This window comes from Coenobita brevimanus, chromosome 104 (genome assembly GCF_032717465.1).
Source record: "Coenobita brevimanus isolate Jiangsu-jjx chromosome 104, ASM3271746v2, whole genome shotgun sequence".
NCBI classification, from domain to species: domain Eukaryota; kingdom Metazoa; phylum Arthropoda; class Malacostraca; order Decapoda; family Coenobitidae; genus Coenobita; species Coenobita brevimanus.
The window spans coordinates 41,682,561-41,708,726 of record NC_137057.1 but is presented as its reverse complement, the minus strand read 5'-3'; the positions used below and the strand labels follow the sequence as shown (position 1 = coordinate 41,708,726).

General features: G+C 40.9%; 1 protein-coding gene across 1 annotated transcript in view; it reads right to left on the bottom strand.

Annotated features, from left to right (window-relative positions):
• Window positions 1–21,445, bottom strand: part of LOC145416088 (uncharacterized) — a 46,572-nt gene extending 25,127 nt beyond the window's left edge. The window contains exon 1 of the mRNA XM_080285180.1: window positions 21,247–21,445. Within this exon, the coding sequence (XP_080141306.1) occupies window positions 21,247–21,445 (199 nt within the window). The remainder of the gene's footprint in view (window positions 1–21,246) is intronic.
• Between the last annotated feature and the right edge of the window lie 4,721 nt (window positions 21,446–26,166).

Sequence of the window (26,166 nt, the reverse complement as noted above, 5' to 3'; positions counted from 1 at the left end):
TACAGTTAAGGAACGTACCAAAACACTGCTTTTCACTCTCGTGTTAGTTTTGCAGTAAGCTATACATGTAACAATCCAAATTTAAGACTAGTTTTATGCATAATTATACTTCCACAAGAAAATCATAAAACAGAAAACAAAAGAATCTTCTAAAATGATTGTTAAGAAGTTGGAATGGCAAAAGTGCACAGATAAGAGATGAAAAAAGCATAGAAGCAAGAGAGTATTCAGGATGGGAGGAGATATGGAGACCTGTACCCATTACTGCATTCCACACTTTAGCCACACACTTGTAGCTGGCGGAATGTAGTAATGGGTATACTGTAGGTCTCCAAATCTCCTCCCATCCTGAACGCTCTCTTGTTTATGTGCTTTTTTCATCTCTCTTATGTGCACTTTTGCGATTCCTACTTCTTAACAAGCATTTTAGAAGAAAAGGATTGTTTTCTAGTAGTTAAAAGGTTAAGTTGGTCTTGGCCTGTGAGTCTCTTCACCCTTCCACCAGGTTTTGTAAAAATGGGATAAAAACTTTATTTCGCTCCACACACACACACACACACACACACACACACACACACACACACACACACACACACACACACACACATACACACACACACAGGTCAAAAATTTCACCTTGTTTTTGACCTTCCTTCTCAAAACTTAATCACTCTGTTCTTGGCATTCCCGCAAATCTTCCCCAAAATTTGGTCTAAACTGGATAAAAACTGCTTAAGCTGACTTTGTTAGGTCACACATTGACCCAGCCCTGTGACCTTGATCTCTGAACTATTGTAAAGAAAAAAAATAAGTTATTTACTGGTTGTTCATAAGCACTTCCACCAAATTTTGTTTAAATCGGATACAAGCTGTTCGAGTTATTATGCCAGCTTAGCCTCATAGACAAACAGAAATACACACCTATCAAAACATAACACTCGCTCTTGGCGTTTGAGCATAGGTGTGTTAATGTCAGATCTTAAAGACAACAGTAGATTGAGCACTAAATGGATTCAAATTCAAACTGAAATTAAAGAAAACTGATCCTCAAATTTTTCTAGACTTATGAATATGAAAACATCAAGGATACAGACGCCAGAATTCAGTCCGTTCACTATGGTGACATCTCTCCCATCTTATTCTTCCTATATCCTAGCGATTTTATTGAGCTTAGTGGATACTTTTCAAACTTTTCGGGTTAAATATGTCTGTATTAACCTCTACACTAGTTAGGGACCTCTTCTGAGCTAAACAAAGTCTTCTGACAGTATCTAGGATAGACCATACAAAATGAAATATAATTCTCCTTGCTGATGTAATTCCGGACTCATCCAGTCACGAACCCAGTCGACCGCAGGGAACTAGCTACATCAGCTGATTGCTACCAGTTGTCTTTTGTTGAGGTTTTGTTGAAAGATAGTCTGGGTTGCGACAGTATGGTGCATAAGGTGAGTAAGTGTGTTTTGGTGTGGAGGGTAGGATGGCTGTACTGCAATGTAGGTATCATGGATTATTGTGAGTTGTATTTAGTGTTGGTATTCTGGCAGGGATGAATGATGACCACTTTGCGCACTGGCTATGTGCAGTCGTGTCTCCGTGGATCTGGTAGTATCTGAGGAGTGTATGTCTGGTGGTAATTAACGAAGGATGCATTTTGAATGATGGTTTTGGATGGCAATGGTGGTTATTGGCGATAGATTTGTTTGTTAACCAGGTGATGGTGGAGGAGGAGGAGGAGGAGGAGGAGGAGGGATGTTATTTAGGCACCCAGTGTAGTGTTGGGAGTATGTTCGGTGCTAGACAGCACCTTACCTGGCTCGGACCAGAGTCCTTCCCATGGAAATATTAAAGGAAGTACGATGTTTGGCTTCTTGGTGGACCCTGCAGCTGCTCCACCCATAGTGCATAGTGTACCCACGTGTACAGTAAGTTCCTCTTAAACGTCACTCAGAGTAATTACGGAAAACAGAAAATATAAATAATCTGAATTACTATACAACCCTAAAGTTGTAATCAGTGAAAATGGCCTAAAAAGCCCGAATGTATAAACCATCAATATTATTTTAAGAATAATAGGTTTGATATGGTAAACAGAAATGAAATCGAATCCACCATTATAAAAATCTTACGGAACGAAAAACGAACGTGGGAATCAGTAATATGTCTTACAAATTTTGCCATGAAATAACTACATAATGCAAAAGACGCAAATGCAAGCTTGGATTCTTTGTTTGTCATGATTGCATCCTTCATCTATTTGTGCACAATCTTCATATCTCTACATTTCCATTTTTGTATTTCTTGATAATTTTTCTCTTGCCACTGATTCATCTTGAGTGTTTCATTGACGTGATTTTAAAAAAATGTTTCACCTGTCATGTCTTTCCCTTTCTCCACAATCTGCCACCAGCATTTTTATTTAAGATCAGCCACCAACAGCTATTACAAGAATTTTTGCACGCTTCTGACAGTTTTTATCACTATTTCCCCAACTCCACAAACATCCAGCAATTAATTTCGCCTTTTCTAGTTCATGCAATTATATTATTAACTGAACGGGCTTCGTATACTGCGATGTGAGATAAAAACTTGCTTTTGAACTTAGCAAGAATATACGGTGCCAGTACAATACGTCATCAGATTTCTAGCATGATTGAAGACGTTATCTTGGTAGGAAAGACTACGAACATGGCCATGGTTTATATATATATATATATATATATATATATATATATATATATATATATATATATATATATATATATATATCATCATCAGCTGTTTGAGTATCCACTGCAGGACCGGCCTATCCCGATCGAAGTCGGGACGATACAGCCAATGTATCTCTACCAAGTGGCTTAGGCTGTCTGGTAGAGATTGTATGTAGGGTGAGAAGTGCTTGTAAGTGTAACTGTAATGTTGGAGTGGCTTTGGATGTGTGTGTAGTCTGTGAACCAAGTGTAATCGGCCCACGCAAGCTGGGTGAACACTCCCAAAGTTTATTACCCGGGCGGGGCGCGAACCCTGGCTCACCCGTGTACGAAACGCACACTCTACCACAGAGGCTCCATATATATATATATATATATATATATATATATATATATATATATATATATATATATATATATATATATATATATAGATAGATAGATAGATAGATAGACAGATAGATAGATCGATCGATCGATCGATAGACATAGAGTTAGATGAACAGATTTATACATAGACAGATAAACAGACATAGCCAGAAAGATATACTGATATAGATAAATAAACAATAATTAATTATTTGATTAATTTATTTATTGATTGATATCGTATATAAATGAGTGAACTCCTCTTTCCTTTTAAGCCTGACTAGCTTTGAGGATTAATAGGTTCGCTGCACGAGCAGACACTACCCCTGGAGGGAAAGTGGCAGCCAGATGTAAGCTCTCCTCATGCTGACGAAATACCAATGGTTACGGGGTGTCTGGCGCGACATGTGAAAGCCCATGTGTTCCAATAACTGTGTGCTTGTGTGTGTGTGTGTGTGTGTGTGTGTGTGTGTGTAGGAACCGATAGGATGCCAGCCTGTCGACGGATAAGAAAGGACAGTTTACAAATAAGCACTAACTCCTTCACGGTTGGGCCAACTCTATCACTGTATGTTACCAAACTCAAGAGAGATTTATTCAGCTGACAGTAATTGGATTTTAGATTGTTGATTTTGTCACCATTAATCACTTCGCAATCGCAGTAATTCTTGAAATGTTTTTTAGTTGATTTTATTCAGCTAAGGGAGACCCAAAATCCAGAGAATAATAAGAGTGAGTCGTAGGATCCTGCAAGTGATACAAATGAGTCACAGGATCCTGAAAGCGATAATAGTAAGTTATAGGATCCTGACAGTGATAAGAGTGAGTCACTGAATCCTGAAAATGATAAGAGTGAGTCAGAAGATCCTAAAAGTAATAAGAGTCAGCAATAGGATCCTGCAAGCGCTAACAGTGAATCATAGGATCCTGCAAGTGCTAACAATCAGTCATAGTGTCCTCAAAGTTGTAAAAAGAGAGTCATAGGATTCTGCAAGTGCTAATAGTGGTCATAGGATCCTGCAAGTGCTAACGGTGACTCGTGGTATCCTCGAAGTGATAACAGTGAGTCACAGGACGCTCAAACTGATAATAGTGAGTCAAATGATCCTGGGAGTCATAGGAGTGAGTCGTCAGATCCCGAAAGTGATAGGAATGGGTCATACGATTTTGAGTGTGATATAGAGTGAGTCCTGAGAGTGATTAGTGTCCCCACTGCTTGAATCTGAGTGCTACATTTTGAAGACACGCAGGTCACCATGCCAACACCTTGCCATCAAACCATCGTGTGTCCTTGAGTACGATGTAGTGTTGCCTGAAGGTGACTCTACACTGAGTGACAAGCTAAACAGTTTACTGTAATCAAGAAAAACATTTACTACTCTTGGTGACAACCATGCAGCAAAATGACGCCTGGCAGTTTAGTGTCACTTTAACCCGGTGGGTCCTGTAAAGATTATATCCAAGAATGGATGAGGTTCATTGCTCAAATAATGCCCTTCAGGGAAGAGTGAGGCTGGTCACCCTGACCTTAAAATATGATGGTATCAAGTAGCCTAGTGCCAGTCTCCTACACTGCTGATGGGGCATAAAAGGACTTGATGATGGATTGACTGAAAATATTAACCCACTTGATTCTGCTGACATTTTTCGTTTACTTTTGCAACCACGAAATCAGTCATGTTCACTTAATGACAGACCTCCTTCATTAACCGCATCACTTATTAGCCACCGTTCTTAAGCTGAATAAACTAATTTGAGAACAGTAAGAATAAACTAAAAACTCATCACCGGAATCAAGGGGTAAACGGTGTCAATACTAATGAAATGAAAGCAACTGTATAGACTATATATACAGCATCAGAATTACCCTAGCACACTCCTTGAAGGTGAGAGGGGTCAGTTGGAGAGAGGGCAACCAGACAACAGAGGACCCAGTGACATGGAGGTGATTCGAATGTGGCCATCCTTTACGGTATGAAGGCGTCTGGTGACAAATTGTCCGTAAGACGAGAACGTCAAGTACAATTGTACTGGAATGCCAAAGGGGCTTTAGATATGTAGACATTGTTAATACCAGTGCGGCAAGAGGAATTCTGGGCTGAAAAAATAAATAAATAGATAAATAAATAAATAAATAAATAAAAATCTTATGACTGACCCTATAACCTTCTCCTGTTAAGGCTTGTGAGATACGGTACTTCTTCATTTCATTCTTGTTCCCACCGGATGATTATACCCATTTTAAGGAAGATCATAAATACGAATAATAAAATTAGTCCATCCGTCCATCAATAAATTTTATATCCTAATGTGAGAAAAGGCCTTCCCGGAGCAGAATAAATTCGTCTGTATGTTGCAAGAACGTAATGGCATAACTCGTCATCAGCTTCAAGACGATCGTGTTATAGTGACAAACCAGCATTTGTTTTACTGGCTACGATGAAAATGGCTAAAGCTAGGAGACCTTACCATCAGGCAGAATTAAGAGATATTCAGAGAGTAAAGAAAATTTGCAATATTATCTTAATCAATCTGTCTTTCACGCTGCCTATGATTTCCAGTCTTTTATAAGTAATGTGTTCAGGCATCGCAAACTGAACTTTTTTGTGTGTGTGTACTTTTTTGCCAAGTCTATCAAAGAGTGACAAGTTTTCCAGGTTGTAAGCCTGAGGTTCGTTCTTATTCGTTTTTTTTTTTTTTTCATAAATATTTGAGTTGATCTTTTGTTCTGATGTAACTATGAGAAACCAAAGAAAGTAATGCAGCTAACAAGAAACAATGTAAATGCGGAATACGTTTCCATCAGCTTGAACTTAAGATAGGATCGGGTTAAAGAAAGAGGAAATCCTGAATATCTTATTCACTTGTGACGTATTTTTAACATGTGTTGCTACTGCTGCCAGATTATCTTAGTTTTGCAAAGCCTTGTCTTGCTGAGGTGATTAACTGAGGCTACGTCTATTCATTCCAGTTCGAAAAGTGCCAAAACTTTTATATGACACAGTTTGGAGGAAGCATGAATACAATGATTACCTCGTGACTGAAGAGGCTTATTTTGTGAAGGTAATATTAATATACATAGATCAGTGACACGACATTGATTATTTAAGTGACAGGACAACTTACCCGAAAACCAGGTAACCTCATAATCAACATGAGCTCTAAGACCGTCAAAGTTCATTTAGGAAAAACGGTCTTTAAATGTGATGACTGAATAGCGATTTGAAGCGGCATTGTTTACTCAGATGTCGTGAAAATACGGCCTGAAATAAGATTATTATACCATAAGTAAAGCATTGTCTGTGAGAAAATGTGAAAAAAATTAATTATATATTTCAAGGCGTATCCTTAAGGCTACTTCATTTCTGACTCCATCTGTTGTATTTCATTCTTCAATATCCAGGTAACTTATTTTTTAACCAAGGAGAGACCCCTAGTATAGGAGTTAAATAAGTCCGTATCTAACTAATGCAACACTCGTAAATCAAAAACCAAAAAAGGAAAAAGAAAATTGAACGAATCCCGAGCTGTGTAAAATCGTCTGGCAGCTACAAGATTAAAAATATAAAAAAAAAGTCATCATTGTTCAGGGATTAATGAAACACCCATGGAACCAACCTAAACCCGAGTATTTTTTACCATCCTCCTGAAGAAAGTTTCGGGCGAAAATATAAAGAAAGGTAACCACACGTTCAGTCTTAACTCATGTAAAATGCACTGTTGATTTCATAATTTACCTAAAGACAAGAACTGACTTCTTTACCGTGCCTTTCGTTCCTTCTGGCCACACCCGAATTGTTTATAAACACGAGGAAGATACTTCGTAGCTTTCAATGTGATATATATTTTCCATGGAACTCTACTGATGTCTCATTACTTCTCATTGTTAGTAACAGAAGTAGCCACTTAGATTTCTAATTCAGTGGTTGCGTGTCGTAGTCTTGGGCAACATATGTCGGGTAGGCTACTTTCCTTGTCATTCACGGTGCTAGTGAGAAAAGCCACACTTGGAATAATGTTTCACTTAGACATATATTCAGCGGTCCGTTCGTAAAGTTTGATACTGAGGTTAATTTTTCGTGAATATTTGTATAGAGTTTTCACACATCACATATAAACACAGCCTTTAAAATCTGCAGAACAAACTTGAGTTTGTGTCACGTTTAGCGTTCACGGGAGATCGAGAAAGTCCGTCTACTCTGCAGCACGCGATACACACCGACCTCCCTCCTCCCAGTCTCGTGTGCAACTGCGCTCCAAGTCAACTAGGCAGGAGAGAGAGCGCAAGCGAGTGAGAGGGAGAGTGGCAGCAGACAGGCACTGGCTAGGCAGGGAGAGGATAGGAAGGGAGAGGGAAGTCTCGCGCAGTCGCATTTGAATTTGCAGTCATACTGGAGAGACGTTCATGGGTATGGGTGCAGATAGCAAGGTTGACGCCTAAAAGGCGGGCATGGAAAGGTTTTGACATACGGTCAGGAGTGGACGGATATAATTGGCGGGTGCGATATGGTGGGGTGGGGGTTGGGGGGTGCGGGGAGATGGAGGGCGGTAGGGGGGATGGAGGGTGGTTGGGGGTAGGGTGGGGGTGGGGCATAAGGGGCGATGGTAAGGGGTGGGGGTGGTGGGGGAGTGGTAGGATGGGTGAGGTGGGTTTGTGTGGGGTGGCTTAGGGGTGAGGGGGTGAGGAGGGCTTGACCGCATATGCTGACACCAGTCTTTTTGGCCTTAGTACCCACGGACAGCATATGCTGACACCCGTCTTGTAAGGGTAACAGTGTGGCAACTGTTGCTGGGTGTCGTGGGACCCACCCTACCAGCACACGTATCCTACCTGGTCTGACTGAAGGGAAGGGGCAGAAAGGAACTGGGGGACTTTGACTTGAGAGGGAGAATAAGAGTCCATTGTAAAATATATAGTACGATATCAAAGTTATATCTGCATTTCTTTCATTATTTCTGAACATCTTTTATTTATCTAGGAGGGCTGACCTCCCTGAACATGGATAGAAAGTTGTATGTGTTGGAAGACGTTCCCAGGAACCCAACCAACTCACCCGGGAAGTTGCATTCAAAACCATTCAGTAGCCTAGTAGGAGTTAACACACACACACACACACACACACACACACACACACACACACACGACCTGAGCATAACGCTACGGTGAAGGGCACGTTAACGAAAATGTTACAATCCTGCTTCACAAGACTGAAAAAGGAAGTATAAACGATTATAATTCAGTACAAAGCAGAATTCATAAGCATACAGAATGAATTACAGGACACTGTGAACTCAGAATAAGTACATACGATATCAATTTACAAACAATAAAAAATTGCTAAAGAAATCAGGAAGTCTAATGTAATGCATTACATCCGGGAGCCATTCAAGGATGGTGTTGTTGCATTGCCCCGGTCTGTCTGAATGAGCAGACCCTTTGACCTCAAGTAAGCATCTGCTTTTGTGGGACTGTTCTACATGTACAGTACAGTACATACAGCGTGAAGGGATTCGACGCCCCTTATGCTAGACAGCACCTTATCTGGTTCAGACCAGAGTCCTTCCCATGGAAATATAAATGGAAGTACAGTTATGGTGTTTGGCTTCTTGGTGGACGCCGCAGCTGCTTCATCCATTGTGCATAGTGTACCCACGTGTATGTTCCTCGTCAGCATCAGTATCAGAGTAATTACGGAAGACAGAATATATAAATAATCAGTACTGCTATACAACCCTAAAGTTATAATACGTACAAATGGCTTAAAAACCCGAATATATAAACCATCGATATTATTATATGAAAATAGAACTAATATGGTAAAAAAAAAAAAAAAAACGAATCCACCATTTAAAAAGTTTAAGTAATGAAAAACGTACGTGGGAATCGATAATATTTTTTACAAATTTTGTCATGAAATAACTGCATAATGCAAAAGACGCACATGCGTGCTTGGATTCTTTATTTGTCATGTTTGCATCCTTCAACCATTTGTGCCCAGTCTTCATATCTCTACATTTCCATTTCTGTATTTCTTGAAATTTCTTCTCTCGCCACTGCTTGATCCTGAGTATTTCATTGATGTGTGTGTGTGTGTGTGTGTGTGTGTGTGTGTGTGTGTGTGTGTGTGTGTGTGTGTGTGTGTGCGTTTTTAATGTTTCGTCTGTATGTCTCTTCCTTCCTCCACAATCTGCCACCAGCGTTTTTATTTATACTCAGCCAGCAACAGCTATTGCCATTATTTCTGCATGCCTCCAACAGTTCTGATCACCAACCATTTCCCCCAACTCTGGATACATCGAACAGATAAATTCACCTTTACTAGTTCATGCAGTTATATTATCAAAAGAACGATCTTCGTAAAGTCCCGTATGAGATAAATACCTTGTTCTGGATTTAGCAAGAATATACAGTACCAGTGCAATACGTTATCAAATTGGTTGGATAATAGAAGACATCGTCTTAGTAGGAATGAATACAAACTGAAGTCATGCACTATACATAAATTGAGAGAGAGAGAGAGAGAGAGAGAGAGAGAGAGAGAGAGAGAGAGAGAGTGAGAGAGAGAGAGAGAGAGAGTGTACATACATGAGAAAGCTCTTCCTTCCTTTTTCAGCCTGACTAGCTTTGAGCATTATTAGGTCGACTTCAGGAGCAGACACTGCCTTTGGAGGGGAAGTGGCAGCCAAATGTAAGCTCTTGCCATGCTGGTGAAGTACTAATGGTTACCAGGCGTCTGGCGCGACATGTAGAAGTGTTTCTTGTTCTGATACCTGTTGTGTGTGTGTGTGTGTGTGTGTGTGTGTGTGTGTGTGTGTGTGTGTGTGTGTGTGTGTGTGTGTGTGTGTGTGTGTGTGTGATCTGTAGGAAGGAACCGACAGGGTGTCAGCCACTGGATAGATAAGAAAGGGCAGACTACCAGTAAACATTAACTCTTTCACGGGTGGGACAAGTCTACCACTGTATGCCACCAACTCTAGAATGATATATTGAGATTAATTAATTGCATTTTAGACTGTTGATTTTGCCACCATGAATCATTTCGTAATCGGAGTAACTCTAGGAGTGTATTTTAACTGGTTTTATTCAGCTGAGTGAGACTCAAAGTCCTGAGAATGATGAAAGTGAGTCATAGGATCCTGATAATGATAGGAGTGAGTCATAGGATCCTGAGTGATAACAGTGAGTCATAGGATCCTGAGTGATAACAGTGAGTCATAGGATCCTGAGTGATAACAGTGAGTCATAGGATCCTGAGTGATAACAGTGAGTCATAGGATCCTGAGTGATAACAGTGAGTCATAGGATCCTGAGTGATAACAGTGAGTCATAGGATCCTGAGTGAAAATAGTGAATCATAGGATCCTGAGTGATAACAGGATCCTGATGGTGATAAGAATGAGTTATAGGATCCTCAGGGTGACAGGAGTGAGTTGTACGATCCTGAAAGTGATAGGAGTTGTAGGATCCTGAAAGTGATAGGAGTAAGTCATCGGATCCTGAAAGTGATAGGAGTAAGTCATTGGATCCTGAAAGTGATAGGAGTAAGTCATTGGACACTGAAAGTGTTAGCAGTCAATCATAGGATCCTAAAAGTGATAGGAGTGAGTCACTGGATCCTAAAAATGATAGAAGTGAGTCACTGGATCCTGAAAGTGATAGGAGTGAGTCAATGGATCCTAAAAGTGATAGGAGTGAGTCACTGAATCCTAAAAGTAATAGGAGTGAGTCACTGGATCCTAAAAGTGATAGGAGTGAGTCACTGGATCCTAAAAGTAGTAGGAGTGAGTTACTGGATCCTAAAAGTAATAGGAGTGAGTCACTGAATCCTAAAAGTGATAAAAGCAAGTCACTGGATCCTGAAAGTGATAGGAGTGAGTCACTGGACACCGAAAGTGATAGGAGTGAGTCATTGGATACTGAAATTGATTAGGAGTGAGTTACTGGACGCTGAAAGTGATAGGAGTGAGTCATTGGATACTGAAATTGATTAGGAGTGAGTCATAGGATCCTAAAAGTGATTGGAGTGAGTCGTAGGATCCTGAAACTGATAAGAGTGAGTCACTGGATACTGAAAGTGATATGAGTGAGTCAGTGGATCCTAAAAGTGACAGAATTGAATCATGGCATCCTAAGTGTGATAAAGAGTGAGTAACAGGATCCTGAGAGTGACGTGTGTCTCTTACGGATTGAATTCGAATGCTAGATTCTGAACACGTGCAGGTCGCCAGACAAACACCTTGCCACCAAACCATCGTTGATCCTTGAATAACTTACAGTGTTGTCCTCTGGTGACTCTGCAATGAGTGACAAGCCAGATAATTTACTGTAATTAAGGAAACCATTAGCTAGACTTAGTGAAATCCATACCACTTAATGAAGCCTGGTGATTTACTGGGTTAAGGTTCTGTAACCCGATGGGCCCTGTAAAACTTTATATCCAAGGGTGAATGCGGTTCATTGCTCAAATAATGCCACTCAGAGATGAGTGAGGCTGGTCACCCTCGCCTTAAATGTTTGGACTAAGTAGCCTAGTGCCGGTCTCATTCACTGCTGATGGAGGAGAACAGGACTGGATGATGGATGGATTAAAAACCTTTCTTAACTCCTTTGAATCTGGTGATTTTTGTTTTCGTTTATTTTTGCTACCACCAAACAATCATGTTCAGTTAAGGATAGACTTACAAAGAACTGGAAGAGTTTATATATATATATATATATATATATATATATATATATATATATATATATATATATATATATATATATATATATATATATATATATATATATACAGTATCCTAATATGTGCTAATTTATTATACCCCCTGGGGGTAGGGGGGTTTCAAGAATACTCCCCCAGTATCCCTGCTTGTCGTACGATGCGACTAAAAGGGTTGGTGGTGGGTTAGTGCCCCACCCCATAAAAAGAATTAACTAAACAAGCAAATAAAGCACCTCGGACCAGGACGGACCATACGTTGACGACTAAGGAACGGACAAAGGACATTCTGAGGGTGGGAACGTGGACTGTGAGAGGAGTGAATGATGAAGTGAAAGAGAGAGAGATTGTGCAGGTGCTTGAGGATGCAAGAGTGGATATATGTTGATTGACTGAAACTAAATGGAAAGGTGAAAGGGTGAGAGAGTGGGAATACAGTTTAGGTATGTGCGGGAGTTAATGAGAATGAGAGGGCAAGAGAGGGAGTATGTCTGATGATTTGGACGGAGAATATATGAGAGTATGGAACAGTGGATGCAAGGACTGTATGGGTGAGGACGAAAGTAGGTATATAAGCGTGGGCGATTATATGTGCATAGGCTATGCGCTGACAGAGGACCGAGTGGCAAGAGTGAAAGATGAGTTTTGGGTGAGTGCAGAAGCCTGTATGTACAAATTTAAGAGGAGCGAGAGAGTGCTTTTGATTGGAGACATGAATGGCAAAGTTGGGAATGTACGAGTGGATGGAGTGGTTGGTCAGTGGGGTGTGCCAGCTGAAGTAGATGGGAATGGTAATGTTTTGGTGGACATCTGTGCTGGTAAGGGGTTGGCAATAGCCAACACCTACTTTTGGCATAAGATGATCCACAGGTATACATGGAGAGTAATGAGGAGGGTGGATGGTGAACTTGTTGAACGAAAGGCAATGATAGACTACGTGTGTGCGGATGAGAGAATGAGAAGACAAGTGTTCGATGCAAGAGTGTGGAGAGGGTGGAGGAATGGAGTCTCGGACCATCACTTAGTGATGGCCAAGGTAAAGCTGCAAAGAGAATGGTTGAAGAGACGAAGGGGAAGACAGGAGGAAACATCTCCTGTGAGAAGAGTGGAGAAGTTGCAAGATAGTGAGAAAATGGCAGAGTATAAGGGCATAGAGGAAGAAAGACTGGGAAAGTATGAGTTAGAGCAGATGGAAGGGGTGGAAGACGTATGTAAGATATTCACGAAAGAGATAGGTGAAGCGTGTGAGGTGGTTTGTGGAGTGAGGAGGAGATGCAGGGGTGTGCAAGGGACAGCATGGTGGAATGATGAGGTGAAACGAGCTGTGGAACAAAAGAAGAAGGCATATAGTGAATGGCTAGTGAGTAGAGGTAGGGGTGAATATAAGAGAGAGAAGAAAGAGGTATACGTGAGCAGGAGGAGGAAGGTGAAGAGACTGCTGAAGGAGAGAACGAAGAAAGTGAATGAGGGGTTTGGGAGGAATCTGAGTGTGAAATGGAGGGAGAGTAAGATATTGTTTTGGAAGGAGGTAAAGAAAGTAATGCAGTGTGAAAGGGGAAATAGTAGGGGAGTGAAAGATAGGAATAATAGATTGTTGGTGAAGAAGGGAGAGAAATTGAGGAGATGGAAGGAGCACTTTGAGGATTTGTTGAATGTAGAAGGTGAGAGTAGTGCGAGTATAAGTGGTTGGGAAATGGCTGGGAGAAGAAGAGATGAGAGGAGGGAGGAAGAGATCAGTAGGATGGAAGTAATGGAAGCAATGAAGAAGATGAAGATGGGAAAGGCCTTAGGAATTAATGGAGTGTGTGGTGAAATGCTGAGGTACAGGGCTGAAGTCGTTGTGGAGTGGATATGGAAGTTGTGTAGATTGACTTGAGAAGAGGGAAGGGTTCCAGAGGACTGGAAATCAGGTATAATTGTTCCTTTATACAAAGGAAAAGAGGAGAGAGAAGTATGTGGTAACTATAGGGGTATTTGCCTTCTTAGTGTGACTGGAAAAATATATGGTAGAATACTCATTGACAGGGTTAGGCATATGACAGAGGAGCTAGTTGGAGAAGAACAAGGGAGATGTAGGAAGGGAAAAAGGTGTGTATAGATCAGATATTTATTTTATGATGTTTAGTGAAGAAGTATCTAGAGAAGGGAAAGAAAGTGTATGCTGCCTTCATGGACTAGGAGAAAGCTTATGACAGAATAGATAGGCAAGGTAAGTGGAAGGTATTAAGAATATATGGAGTGGAGTGGAAACTGTTGAGTGCTGTGAAGAATATGTACGAAGGAGCTAGGGTTACGGTGCGAGTGGATGGTGAGCTGAGTGAGTTCTTTGATCTCAGTGTGGGACTGAAACAGGGTTGTGTGATGTCTCCATGGCAATTTAATATATGCATGGATGGGGTTGTAATGGATGTGCAAGGTAGGGCAGTGGATGTGGAGCTGGCTCTAATGAATGAGGGTGAGATTTGGAAGATTCCGGTGTTGCTGTTTGCTGATGATACAGTATTGTTGAGTGAAGATGAACGGGAGTTGCAAGGTTTGGTGAATGAAATTGGGACAGTGTGTAGGAAGAGGAATCTGAAAGCTAATGTAAACAATAGTAAAGTTATGGTGTTTGAGAGGAATGAAGTCACAGAATGTACAGTGAAGTTGGATGGTGAGGATATGGAGAATGTGAGTGCATTCAAGTACTTGGGTAGTGTGATGAGTAAGGATGGAACTTTGGGGGATGAAGTGCGTGAAAGGGTACAGCAGGGAAGGATGGTTGTTGGTTCACTGAAAGCAGTAATGAGAAACAGGGAGGTGAGTATGGAAGTTAAGAAGTCACTGCATGATAGTATTGTGATCCCTACCCTGACGTATGAAAGCAAGGCGTGGACCTTGCAAGAGGGGAACAAGTCAAGAGTGAGAGCAGTGGAAATGAGTTATTTGAGAGGAACATGTGGAGTGACGTGGAGGGATGTGGTTGAGAAGATTAGGAGAAATACACTGAGGTGGTTTGCACATGTGGAGAGAATGGAGAATGAAAGACTAAGAGGGTGTATGTAGGTGTGGTGGAGGGAGGGAGAGGGAGGGGTAGACCGAGGATGAGGTGGAGGGAGGGAGAGGGAGGGGTAGACCGAGGATGAGGTGGAGGGATGGAGTTGAGAGGTATATGAGGGAGGGGGGAGTGAGTTGAGGAGAGGGTAGTCAAATGGTGGGTGACAGAGCGACTTAAAGGCGTTTTGTCTGTGGCCACCCATTGTGGGATTAGGGGGTCGGGCTATATACAGGGTATATATCTATATCTATATATATCTATATATATCTATATCTATCTATCTATCTATATATATATATATATATATATTTATATATATATATATATATATATAATGTATATATATATATATATATATATATATATATATATATATATATATATATCTAGATATATATAGTAATCCCTCCAATATCCGGAGGCCTATTTTCTGGACGTCCCCAATAACCTGACATTTTCGTCCTGGGATCCAATATTCCCAAAATGGGCCAAAAACCGCAAAAAAATTGAAAAAAAATCCAACTTTTTTCCCACCCGTAATTTGAAGTTGGCGCACGCGGCGCAGACGAGCTGTGTTTTGGTGCGTTGTTCCGCCGACATCCATTAGAGATCCCCTGCATCCTTCCCACTTACTGCCCGTCTCTTGTTGTGTGTGCACACTTGTCATCATGGTTGCCCACGTGCTCGCTTTTGTGGTGGTGCCTAACCTGCTGCTGGCTCTCCTGATGCTTTCGTGCCTCTCCTTCGTGTGTGTGATGATGGCCCCTCCGCCTGAGAAGAGGAAGAGAGTGGTTTTGACTCTGGAGAAGAAGAGGGAGATATTGGACAAGGTGGATGTGGAATGGTCTACCTCACGTATCCTCCGTGAATTCAACCTGGCCTGGTCTACTTTGTTTGATATCAAGAGATCCTGCGACAAACTCATGCAGTACACGGCTGACTTCTCATCGGAAAGCAAATGCAACGTGGAGAGGAAGGTGATGTATACTCCCAAGTATGCAGAAGGCGACCGCTCTACGTTGATTTGGTATCAACAGCAACGTGCTGTTGGTGTGATGGTGCGTGGCACGGAGCTGAAGGCTGCTGCTGAGAAGTTCACAAGGCATTACGACGCCCTAGACTTCAAGGCATCCGAAGGTTTGCCCTTCGCGTTCAAGTTACGACTTGACTTTACCAACCGTAAGTCTCATGGCGAAGCTTTGGACGCCAATGAGGGTGGAGTTGACGAGTTTCGGCACAAAGTGAAGGGCTTGATCGACAGGGAGGGCCTAACTCTCGGTCAAGTCTACAACGCTGATGAAACTGGCTTATTCTATCGCTCTTTGCCTACAAACACTCTAGTCGAGGAGACGGAGAAGCATGTACCTGGCCGCAAGCTCTGCAAGCAATGGATATCTGCTTTGTGTTGTGCCAATGCTAACGGTATGCACCGGCTCAAGCCCGTTATTGTTGGCCATGCAAAGCAGCCTCGGTGTCTTCGTGGGGTGATGGATGTCCTTTCTGTCGTCTGGTACCATTCCTTGAAGGCATGGTTCACAGCCCAGATCTTCAAAGACTGGTTCCACCGCCATTTCGTCCAGGTCATCCATTACCAGACGGAGAAACTGGGAATCCCACACAACCAGGTAAAGGCCCTCCTTCTCCTTGACAATGCACCTGCCCACCCGTGTGACAAGGAGTTGGTAGCTGAGAATGGGCACATTAGGTGCATGTTTCTGCCACCTACTACTACTGCTCTCATCCAACCAATGGACCAAGGAGTGATCATGGCAACAAAGAGGCTGTACCGGCGGATGTTCCTGGACGAGGTGATGGTTGTCTTCGAGGATGAGGACGAGCGCAGGAAGGGACGGGACACGCGAGGCCAGCGGACTTTGGAAAACATTCACCGCTACAACATCAAGTCTGCCATCTACAACTGGACCAGTGCATGGAAGGAAATCCCTGTCAAGAATCTAGAAAATGGTTGGTCTTGTCTGCTTCTCGGAACGGATGTGGAGCACGATTTCCTAGGTTTTGACGTGGATGACTTCCATGCACATCTACGTGCGCATGGCAATGATGTTGATGTGGACGAAGTGCGTGAGTGGTTGGATGACGACGAGGGCAATCCTGGGTATCAGACCATGTATGATATCGAGACTGCATCTTGACACTACTCCAGCCATCCCTAAGCTGAGCGCACTCCGGGAACACTTAGAGTTAATTCTGGACTACCTGGAGCACCCAGACAGCGACAGGGAGATGGGGCCCTTGGGACTTGTGGAGGAAGTGCGCGCTTTCAGGCAGCACATCATTAATCGTCAAAATCGTCGTTCCTTGTGTTAATCAACGATTGACAGCTTTTTCAGGCCCGTGACCCCCGCTGTGCCCATCCCTGGCTCCACTCCATTGCCTCCCCAAGACAGGCCCTCATGCTCCGAGCCACAGCCCAGCACATCAGGCACGGTGGAGTCACCACTCGACGTGAGTTTGCGCCTCTCTTCAGAGTCGTCTGCAGTGGGTACACCATCACCACGACCCAGCGACGCACCCCTAGGTCACCAATGTGCTACTTTCAGACTCTGACAGTGATTAGACGCCAAGGACTTCTCCACTAGACCACACGGGAATTTACAGTGTTGTGCAGTGAAAAAAACAGTGCATAGTGTTAAGGATTTAGAGTTGTGAGTGAAAAGACAAAAATTTAATGGACTGTAAATGTAACGTAAATTAACTTGAGTGTGTTTTGTTTAGAAAATGGTTTCAAGAGTGGAAAGACTTAAAGTGCAGAGTGCAACACTTATTTCATTAAGGTACAATGGAGCGCAAGACAAGAGTGCGCAATGTTAAGAGAATGGAATTCTGAGTGCAAATGACTAAGTTCTGTGCAAGACTTCATGAACAGTGTACTGCAAGTGCTTCAGGAACTCCTTCTTACTGTCAGAGTCTGAGAGGAGGCGGGTTATTCATCGAGATGGCCAGGGACTTGCTGTAAGTACCCAGAATGTTTCATATTGTACTGTTCTGTTTTTTCCATACTTACCTCTAACACCTCATTTCACTCTTTTATGTCCCTTATTGGTGTGAATAGTGTCTTACGTGCTAAGCATGTGCAGTAGGGAGGTGTTTTTCTGAGTTCGGCTAGGTTAGGGTCCATAACTACCAGTCCAGGAGCCAGGGACTTGTAAGTACCCAGAATGTTTAATATTGTATAAACCTACCTCAAAATCCTCATTTTATGGTTCTTTTGCATTTATTTCAGTCTTTTATGTCCCTTATTGATATGATTTGGGTCTTAAAAAGGTGCTATGCAGGTCCAGAGGGAGTTATATAGGTGTTTTTCTGAGTTAGGGACCATAAGTACAAGTTCAGAAGGCTGTGGCCCAATATCCAGACGGGATCACTATCTGGACATGCCGTTGGCTCTATTACATCGGATATTGGGGGGACTACTGTATATTTAATATATATACGTATATACTAGTATCTCTCTCTCTCTCTCTCTCTCTCTCTCTCTCTCTCTCTCTATATATATATATATATATATATATAATAATGTTATATATTAATATATACATATATATATATATATATATATATATATATATATATATATATATATATATATATATATATATATATAATATATATATATATATATATATATATATATATATATATATATATATATATATATATATATATATATATATATATATGCTAATATACAGTACATATATAGATAGATAGATAGATGGATACTATACAGATAGATAGATACATAGTTATAGATAGATAGACACATACATAGTTATAGATAGATAAATAGATATAGCCTTCATTAACCCCCCTCACGTACCCACCGCCTTTCCTAAACTGACTAAAATAGTCTGAGAGCAGAAGGAATAACCTAAAAGCTCGTCACCGGAATCAGTTGGCATAGTGACATGGAGGTGATTTGTATGTGGCCATCCTTTAAGGCATGAAGGCGTCTTGTGACAAATAGTTGAAAACATCAAGTACAATTGTACTTGTACAACTAAGAGCCCTAATAAATGCAAACTGTTTGATCAGAGAGTTAGGTGAAATTCAGGGCTGAGAAACTGAATAATCCTATGACTGAAACTGTATCCCTACCTCTTCAGGCCCTTAAGATAATTTTGCATTTCATTTTTGTTCCCATCAGACGATTTTATCCACATTACGAAATTTCATAAATAATAAATGAAGTAGTAAATGTTATATCCTATAGTGTGAAAAAGCCATTCCCAAGCAGTATAAATTCGCTTACGTAGCAAGAACGTCTTGGCAAAATACCCCATCAGATTCAAGGGGATCATGTCGTAGTGAGCCAAGAATTGTTTCATAGGCTACGATAAAAGGGGCTAAAACCAGGAAACCTTACCATCAGCCCAAATTAACAGATTTTCGGAACACAGTTATAACGTTTGTAACATTATCAGTTTGTCTTTCACGCTGCTTATGATTCCCTGCCTTTTAAAAGGCTTCATAAAATATTTTTGATTTTGTCTTTCTTGCTAATTCTAAGAGGGACAAGTTTTGCAGGCTGTAAACCTTAGGTTCATTCTTTTTGCACATATATTTGGGCTAATCTTTGGTTCAGATGTAACTATGAGAAACCAAAGAAAATAATGCAGCTAACAAGAATGATCATAAATACTGAATATTTTACCATCAGCTTAAACTTAAGATAGTACCAGGGAAAAGAAAATAATGTCAAAAACAGCTTATTCACTAGAATGGCGCATTTCTGACGTTCTTTGCTACTGCTGCCAGAATATCTTACTCATTTTAGCAACGTCTTGTCTTGCTGAGGGGGTTAAGTGAGGCAACATCTGATCTTTTCCAGGACCAACAGTGTCAAAACCTTTATAACACATTTTGGAGGAAGCATGAATAAAATGATAAATACGCCTCGTGACTGATGAGACATTCGTTAATATAGAAATATCAGTATAAAGACAATACTTATCTGAATAACAGGACGACTTACCCGACAACTAGATTACTTCACAATCAACCGGGGCTCAAAAACTGTCAGAGTGAAATTAGAAAAAAAGGTCTTTATCTTTAAATATGTCAGCCGAACAGTGATACGAAGCAGCATTATTTTCTTCAGATGACGTGAACACCCGGCGTAAGTCAGAATACGTTACTATCAGTAAATTATTATCAGTGTGAAGCTATGAAGGAAATGCATCCAATATTTCAAACTGTATCCTTATAGTTAATCCTTCCATTCCGATTACACCTGTTGTAAGCCATTCTTCTGTATTCAGGCAATTCAAATTTAGCCAAGGGGTGGAGTAAGTCTGTATCTAACTCATGCAATGATACAAAAAGGATATAGGAAAGAAAAAGAAAAGGAAAGAAAGAAATCTATCTTAAGTTGTGTAAACTCGTCGGGATATTACAGAATACAAGGATTGAAATTGCGTCATCGTTGTGAAGGGGCTATTGTGATATCCAAGAAACTAACCTAAACTCGAATATTTTTTTTACCATCCTCCTGTATTAAGAAACGTTTCGAGCGAAAATATAAAGAAAATCAACCACACCTTCAATCATACCTCACGTATCAAGTGCTGCTGATTTCATATATACAGTACCTAGAGACAAGAACTGACTTACTTACCGTGTCTTTCCGTCTAGCCAACACCGATTTGACTATACAAGTACACAAGAGAAATTGCTATCAGAGTTCAGTCTTTATTTCGTACCTTTTAGTCATTACGATATTTATATATTTTGCTGATTTTTTTTAATACTTCACATTGTTCATAACCAGAATTTAAGTAGGAACCTGGATTGTTAATTCGATGGTTGCGTGTCGAGGTCTGAGAACGTTTGTTGGTATTTTGTTTGTCATTTACTGCGCTGGTATTAAAATCCGCACCTTGAGCAACGTTTCACCCAGGCAAATATTCAGCAGTCCTTCGTAAAGTTTAAGACTGAGATTATTAATTCATATATATTTATGTAACATTATCATACATCACAGGTAAACACAGCTTTTAAACATTTCTGTACAAAATGTACGTTTTTATCACTGTAAGCGATCACGGGAGATCGAGAAAGTGCGTCAACCCTGCACCCAACACGAACAGACCTCTCACCACCCAGTCTCGTGAGTAACTGAGAGACTAGACAGGAGAGAGAGACCCAGTGAGAGGGAGAGGGGGAGGCAGACAGGCACTGGTGAGCCAGGGAGAGGACAGGAGGGGAGGGGGACGTCTCGCGCAGTCGCATTTGTATTAGCTATTAAAAAATCCTTGAGATTTTTTTTTTTTTTGCATGCAGATAAGCGAGATTAAGACTACTACTATTACTATTACTACTGAAGTCGAGAGTGAGGTGAGGTCCAGTTGACATGACGGAACTCGGCTGCTGGGACCGCAATACCTACCAAAATGACCCCCAGTACCCCCATTCCCAGTATCACTCCAGTCCAGTATAGTTAGAGAGTTCCTGGCCTCACAACTGTCGCTGGATCGGTTGCGAGGGTGGAACAGGTGGAAGTGGGTGATGACTAGGCGGATCGGGTAGCTCTGTGGAGCATTAAAGTTCACCTTGCAGTGTACCCTGGAGGGGTATGGGTGCGGCATGGCCGGACTGATACTGTTTCCACTCAGTCCCATCCACTCCTCCTGTGGTCTGCATTGGGCATCTACCACTTCGTTGCAGCTCATTAAAAATAAAAAAAAATAATAATTAATTGGAGCCGCTGGTCAAGTTGGCCCTTGTCCACAGTAGCTGCGTATTCCACACCCGCCAAAGTGAGAGACCAGAGGCATGATGATCTTGTGCCCCTGAGGCATGAAAGTGCTGACCTGACGAGCGAGAACATATCCTGGCCACAATAGAACTCCAGGATTGGTGTTTCTTTTCAGACATCTCTGCCAGTCCCTTTTTAAATGTATCTTTTATAACCGCCTACTCTAAGCAAGGCGAGACGATATAGCTTTTATCGATGTGTGTGTGTGTGTGTGTGTGTGTGTGTGTGTGTGTGTGTGTGTGTGTGTGTGTGTGTATCTTTTACCAAAGTATCTCGAAAAGTTGGTGGCGAATGTTCACCAAACTTTCAGGAAACCACAGACTATGCGGATGTGCTAAAGTCTATTACTTTTGGTGAGGATTTGATCAAGGATGAACGAATGCCAGCAGCCTTATATTTTTAACACCCATCCTTAGCATACCGAGGCGATATAGTTTGTGTGTGTGTGTGTGTGTGTGTGTGTGTGTGTGTGTGTGTGTGTGTGTGTCTGTGTGTGTCTGTGTATCTACTGCTAAAATATCTCGAAAAGTTGAACCTTCAGGAAACAGCAACTATGAGGATGTGCAGAGGCCTAATTTGGTGAGGATTTGATCAAAAAATGCCACCCGACGTACATCTTTTAATATGGACTGACTTTTTATGAAATATTTTGTCTGAATTCCACAGTAATGTGAATATTCTTCAGATATAGTCTGTATGTAGCTTACACCTTAGTTAACAACAGATTGTGGCGGACTATTATCAGTCGGCCCCCGAATGCTTTTGTTTCATTTAACATGTTGTGTGTGTGTGTGTGTGTGTGTGTGTGTGTGTGTGTGTGTGTGTGTGTGTGTGTGTGTGTGTGTGTGTGTGTGTGTGAAACGCGGTAACTTCTTTCAGTAGAGTTTGGCGAATTTTCTTCATATTTTGTTTGTAGGTAGTGTGCACCTTAGTCAACAATATATTTTGGAGGGCGGTTAGCATTCAGCCCCCAAAAGCCTTTATGTCATTTTAGTTCTTTTATCAATCTAACTTCCTATTATGTTCTATACACTTATTGTTACTTTTTTTTTCCTTAGTCTTTTATTGCCGTGACATTACTTTTCTCACAAACTTTGACATTTTTACATCAACCTTATTTTCACTCTTTAATGTTTTACATAAATTTTACTTCTTAGTAATAAGGGTCAACTGGAACATCCTCTCTTTTTTATCACGTAGGTAACTGTACTTTTATTCAATCTGCTTTTATTACAATTATTTTATTACGCAGAAGGAGCTACCGACACTATTTTAAAACAGATGTGTATATATACCAGTAGTAGCTGCCTCTTCTTGCTAACTAATGACTAGGTATACAGAGGCAGTCATTCAGGCAATACCTCTCCCTGCTAATAAGCCACAGAAGTCGTAAGTCCGTTAAAACTACAAGTGCCTACTGTATTTTGTGTGAGTATTAAAAATTTTATATATATTATGCAAAAATACTTTATTTAAACAGTAATGTATGTAATATATATTCCTGCATATTACGAAATAATGGCGATTGGCTGACTAAGTGATTGACTACTATTACTACTACTACTACTGCTGCTACTACTACTACTACTACTACTACTATTACTACGACTACGACTACTACTACTACTACTAATACTACTGCTGCTGCTGCTGCTGCTACTCCTACTACTACTGCTGATAATTTTACTACTACTACTACTACTACTACTACTGTTACTATTGCTACTAATACTACTACTGTTACTATTATTACTACTACTACTACTACTACCACTATTACTACCACCACTGTTGCTTCTACAACAGTTACTGCTGTTATTATTACTATTTCTAGTACAACACCTACTACGTGTACATCTGCTCCAACAACAACAACAGCCACTACTACTACTACTACTACTGCTGCTGCTACTACTACTACCATCACCTCTATTACTATTACTACTACTATTACTGCTGCTACTACTACTACTACGGCATGAACCATGCCACAGAAGGACGAAAATCTGGGCCAAGTTAAAGTTTAAGAACTATAGGTCGCAATCGAAAAAAAAAAAAAAAAAATGGGATCCCATCGCTGTTGGTCCTGTTCACCAAGTAGTACACCTGGGTAACGGTATATAACAGCGGTGGTTGCCGGTCGTGTTCTTGGTGAAATTAGCCAAAGCAAATGATTTATCCACCCTTGTCTGGCTGATAGGTATCAGTTTTTCTTCTGTACATCCCCTTCCTCCTCTCCCTCCTCCTCTTCCCCCTCAACAGGTGAAGTAACCTACGAATAGTAGGTAAGGAAAATCAAAGTCTGACAGAACAGAGTACAACAAAGTGCAAGATTTCGATATATATATATATATATATATATATATATATATATATATATATATATATATATATATATATATATATATATATATATATATATATACACACGCAATTTTATAAGGCTACAGTTGTAGGGAAACTCAGAAACCCATTGGATAAAGCCAGAAAATAGAAGAGAAATGGAAACTGGATTTTAAAAATTGTGCTTGGAAGTTCGGAATGGATGGCAGCAAGAAAAAGAAAATAATTTGTGATGAATGATGAAAAAAAAAAAAATCAAATTCATACGTGCTAGATGTCACGAGTCGGCGCGAGTAAGTAATTGAATAAACTTGTGACATCAACTTTAGTGGGAAACCACGAACTCTAGTGGAATCCCAGTGTTCATCGTTCAGTTTAACCGTTACGTATTCACCCAGTCGGACGTGTTTTACAGGCAATTTTTCACTGCCATAAATGATCGTCTTTGTGCGAGACATTAGTACTTCTGCTGAGCGATTTATTATGGGCGTGTTTCGCTCATTCTAGCCGTTAGCAATGCAGCCACAACACTAGCCTCTTTCCCACGATTTGGAGTCAGTCAAGATTTGTACTCCGCGGAAGCAGGTAGTGTGTGGCAGTGTCCTTCCTACGACGCAGTTCCCACTGCCGCCGTATTCCCACATAGTGTGATTGGCGAGAGACTTAGCAAATGCAGTGTCCTTCCAGTAACGACGCCCAGTCATCCTCTTTGTCCACTTTTCTTACCAGTATTTTCTTTTCGTATTTTCCTAGGTTTAAGAGTTTAGCTTTTGAGTGAGTGAGTGCGATCTCCTTATTTTGAATTCATTTTGAAATGTAACGTAAATTTATTTCTTTGTAATCAATAAATTTAACAGTTCTTTTTCTCGAGCTTAGTGTAATGTAAACTCGTGTTTTATTTTCCATATTAAGCTTATTTCACTTATAGCTCCTAGTTTGCATAAACGCTTTGCTATTCATAACTGGTATTTAGGCCAGTCTTTTTGTAAAGCTTAATATCCATTGTGCCATTTAGGAGTTAATGCATCAGCAAGAATCTGTTATCATCAATAGCATCAGCTATTGATTGTCAGGGGTGAAGTCACTTTCTCCAGAGGCTAACAGTACTAACAAACAGCAATTGTGAGGAATTAGTCTCTGCTGTGTACTGTTGAGAAAGTTTATAAATTCTCGTCCTTAGAGAATCGGCGAAGCAAGCCACTTAAAGTAATCATTGCTTGATTTTTAGCAAGACAATTCACTGTCCCTGCTCTCAGCATTATTGAAAATTATCCTTTAATATTGTATACACTTTAAAAACCCAGTGACAATTGGCGACCTCGCCAGGATATTAACTCCTAGCTCTAAAGCTATTCACGAGATAATACTCACTCGTTCATACTTAGGTATTTATCATTAAAGTCTATAGGCACTACCCTACTGGTAATTATTATTCATTTTTATTAATTTACATAATAGTTTTCACAGTCAGTTGTTTGTTTAATTTTCTTTCTTTACCAGTTTAATTAGATAAAACTGGTCACCATTAACCTGTGCCTATATTCTTTATTCTCGATTATTGGCATCTTTCTCTGAAAAAAATTGCAGTCAGTACTGAGTCACTAGTTTATTGAGTTAGCATTATGTCCACCAGCATTTATGTACAGGAAGCCAAAGATATGGGTCTTACAGACCCAGCTGAAATTAAGAATTATGTCCTCTCTTGGCTTAGTCATGAGCAGCAACGCGAGAGTGATGCTCGTGAAGAGCATAGAATCCAACACCAACACAAGCTAGCACAACGCGAACTTGAATTAGAACATGAGAGAGAACAGCGTTAGGAACGCAAGAGAGAACGAGAACACGAACGTGCTGAGCGAGAAGCATGCGAAAAACATGAACTTCAAGTGCTGAAGCTCAAGCGAGATTCCTTGGCTTCAGACACATCTGGTGCAGCTGGCCCAAGCTCCACGAGCGTTCTCCCTGCACCTGTTATGGTGACCCCACACATCAAGCTTCCCCCATACAAAGAAGGCAAGCGAATCGAGCCATACATAGCTCGTTTTGAAGACATGGCTCAACTGTACCAGCTGAATGATGCAGCTAAGCGGCTTCAGTTTCTTAGCCTGTTTGAGGGCCCTGCCCTCGATATTCTCCACAGAATTCGTGGAGACAATCTCACGTATGAGATGATGAAGGCTGCACTCGTCAAAGCGTACGGTCTCACAG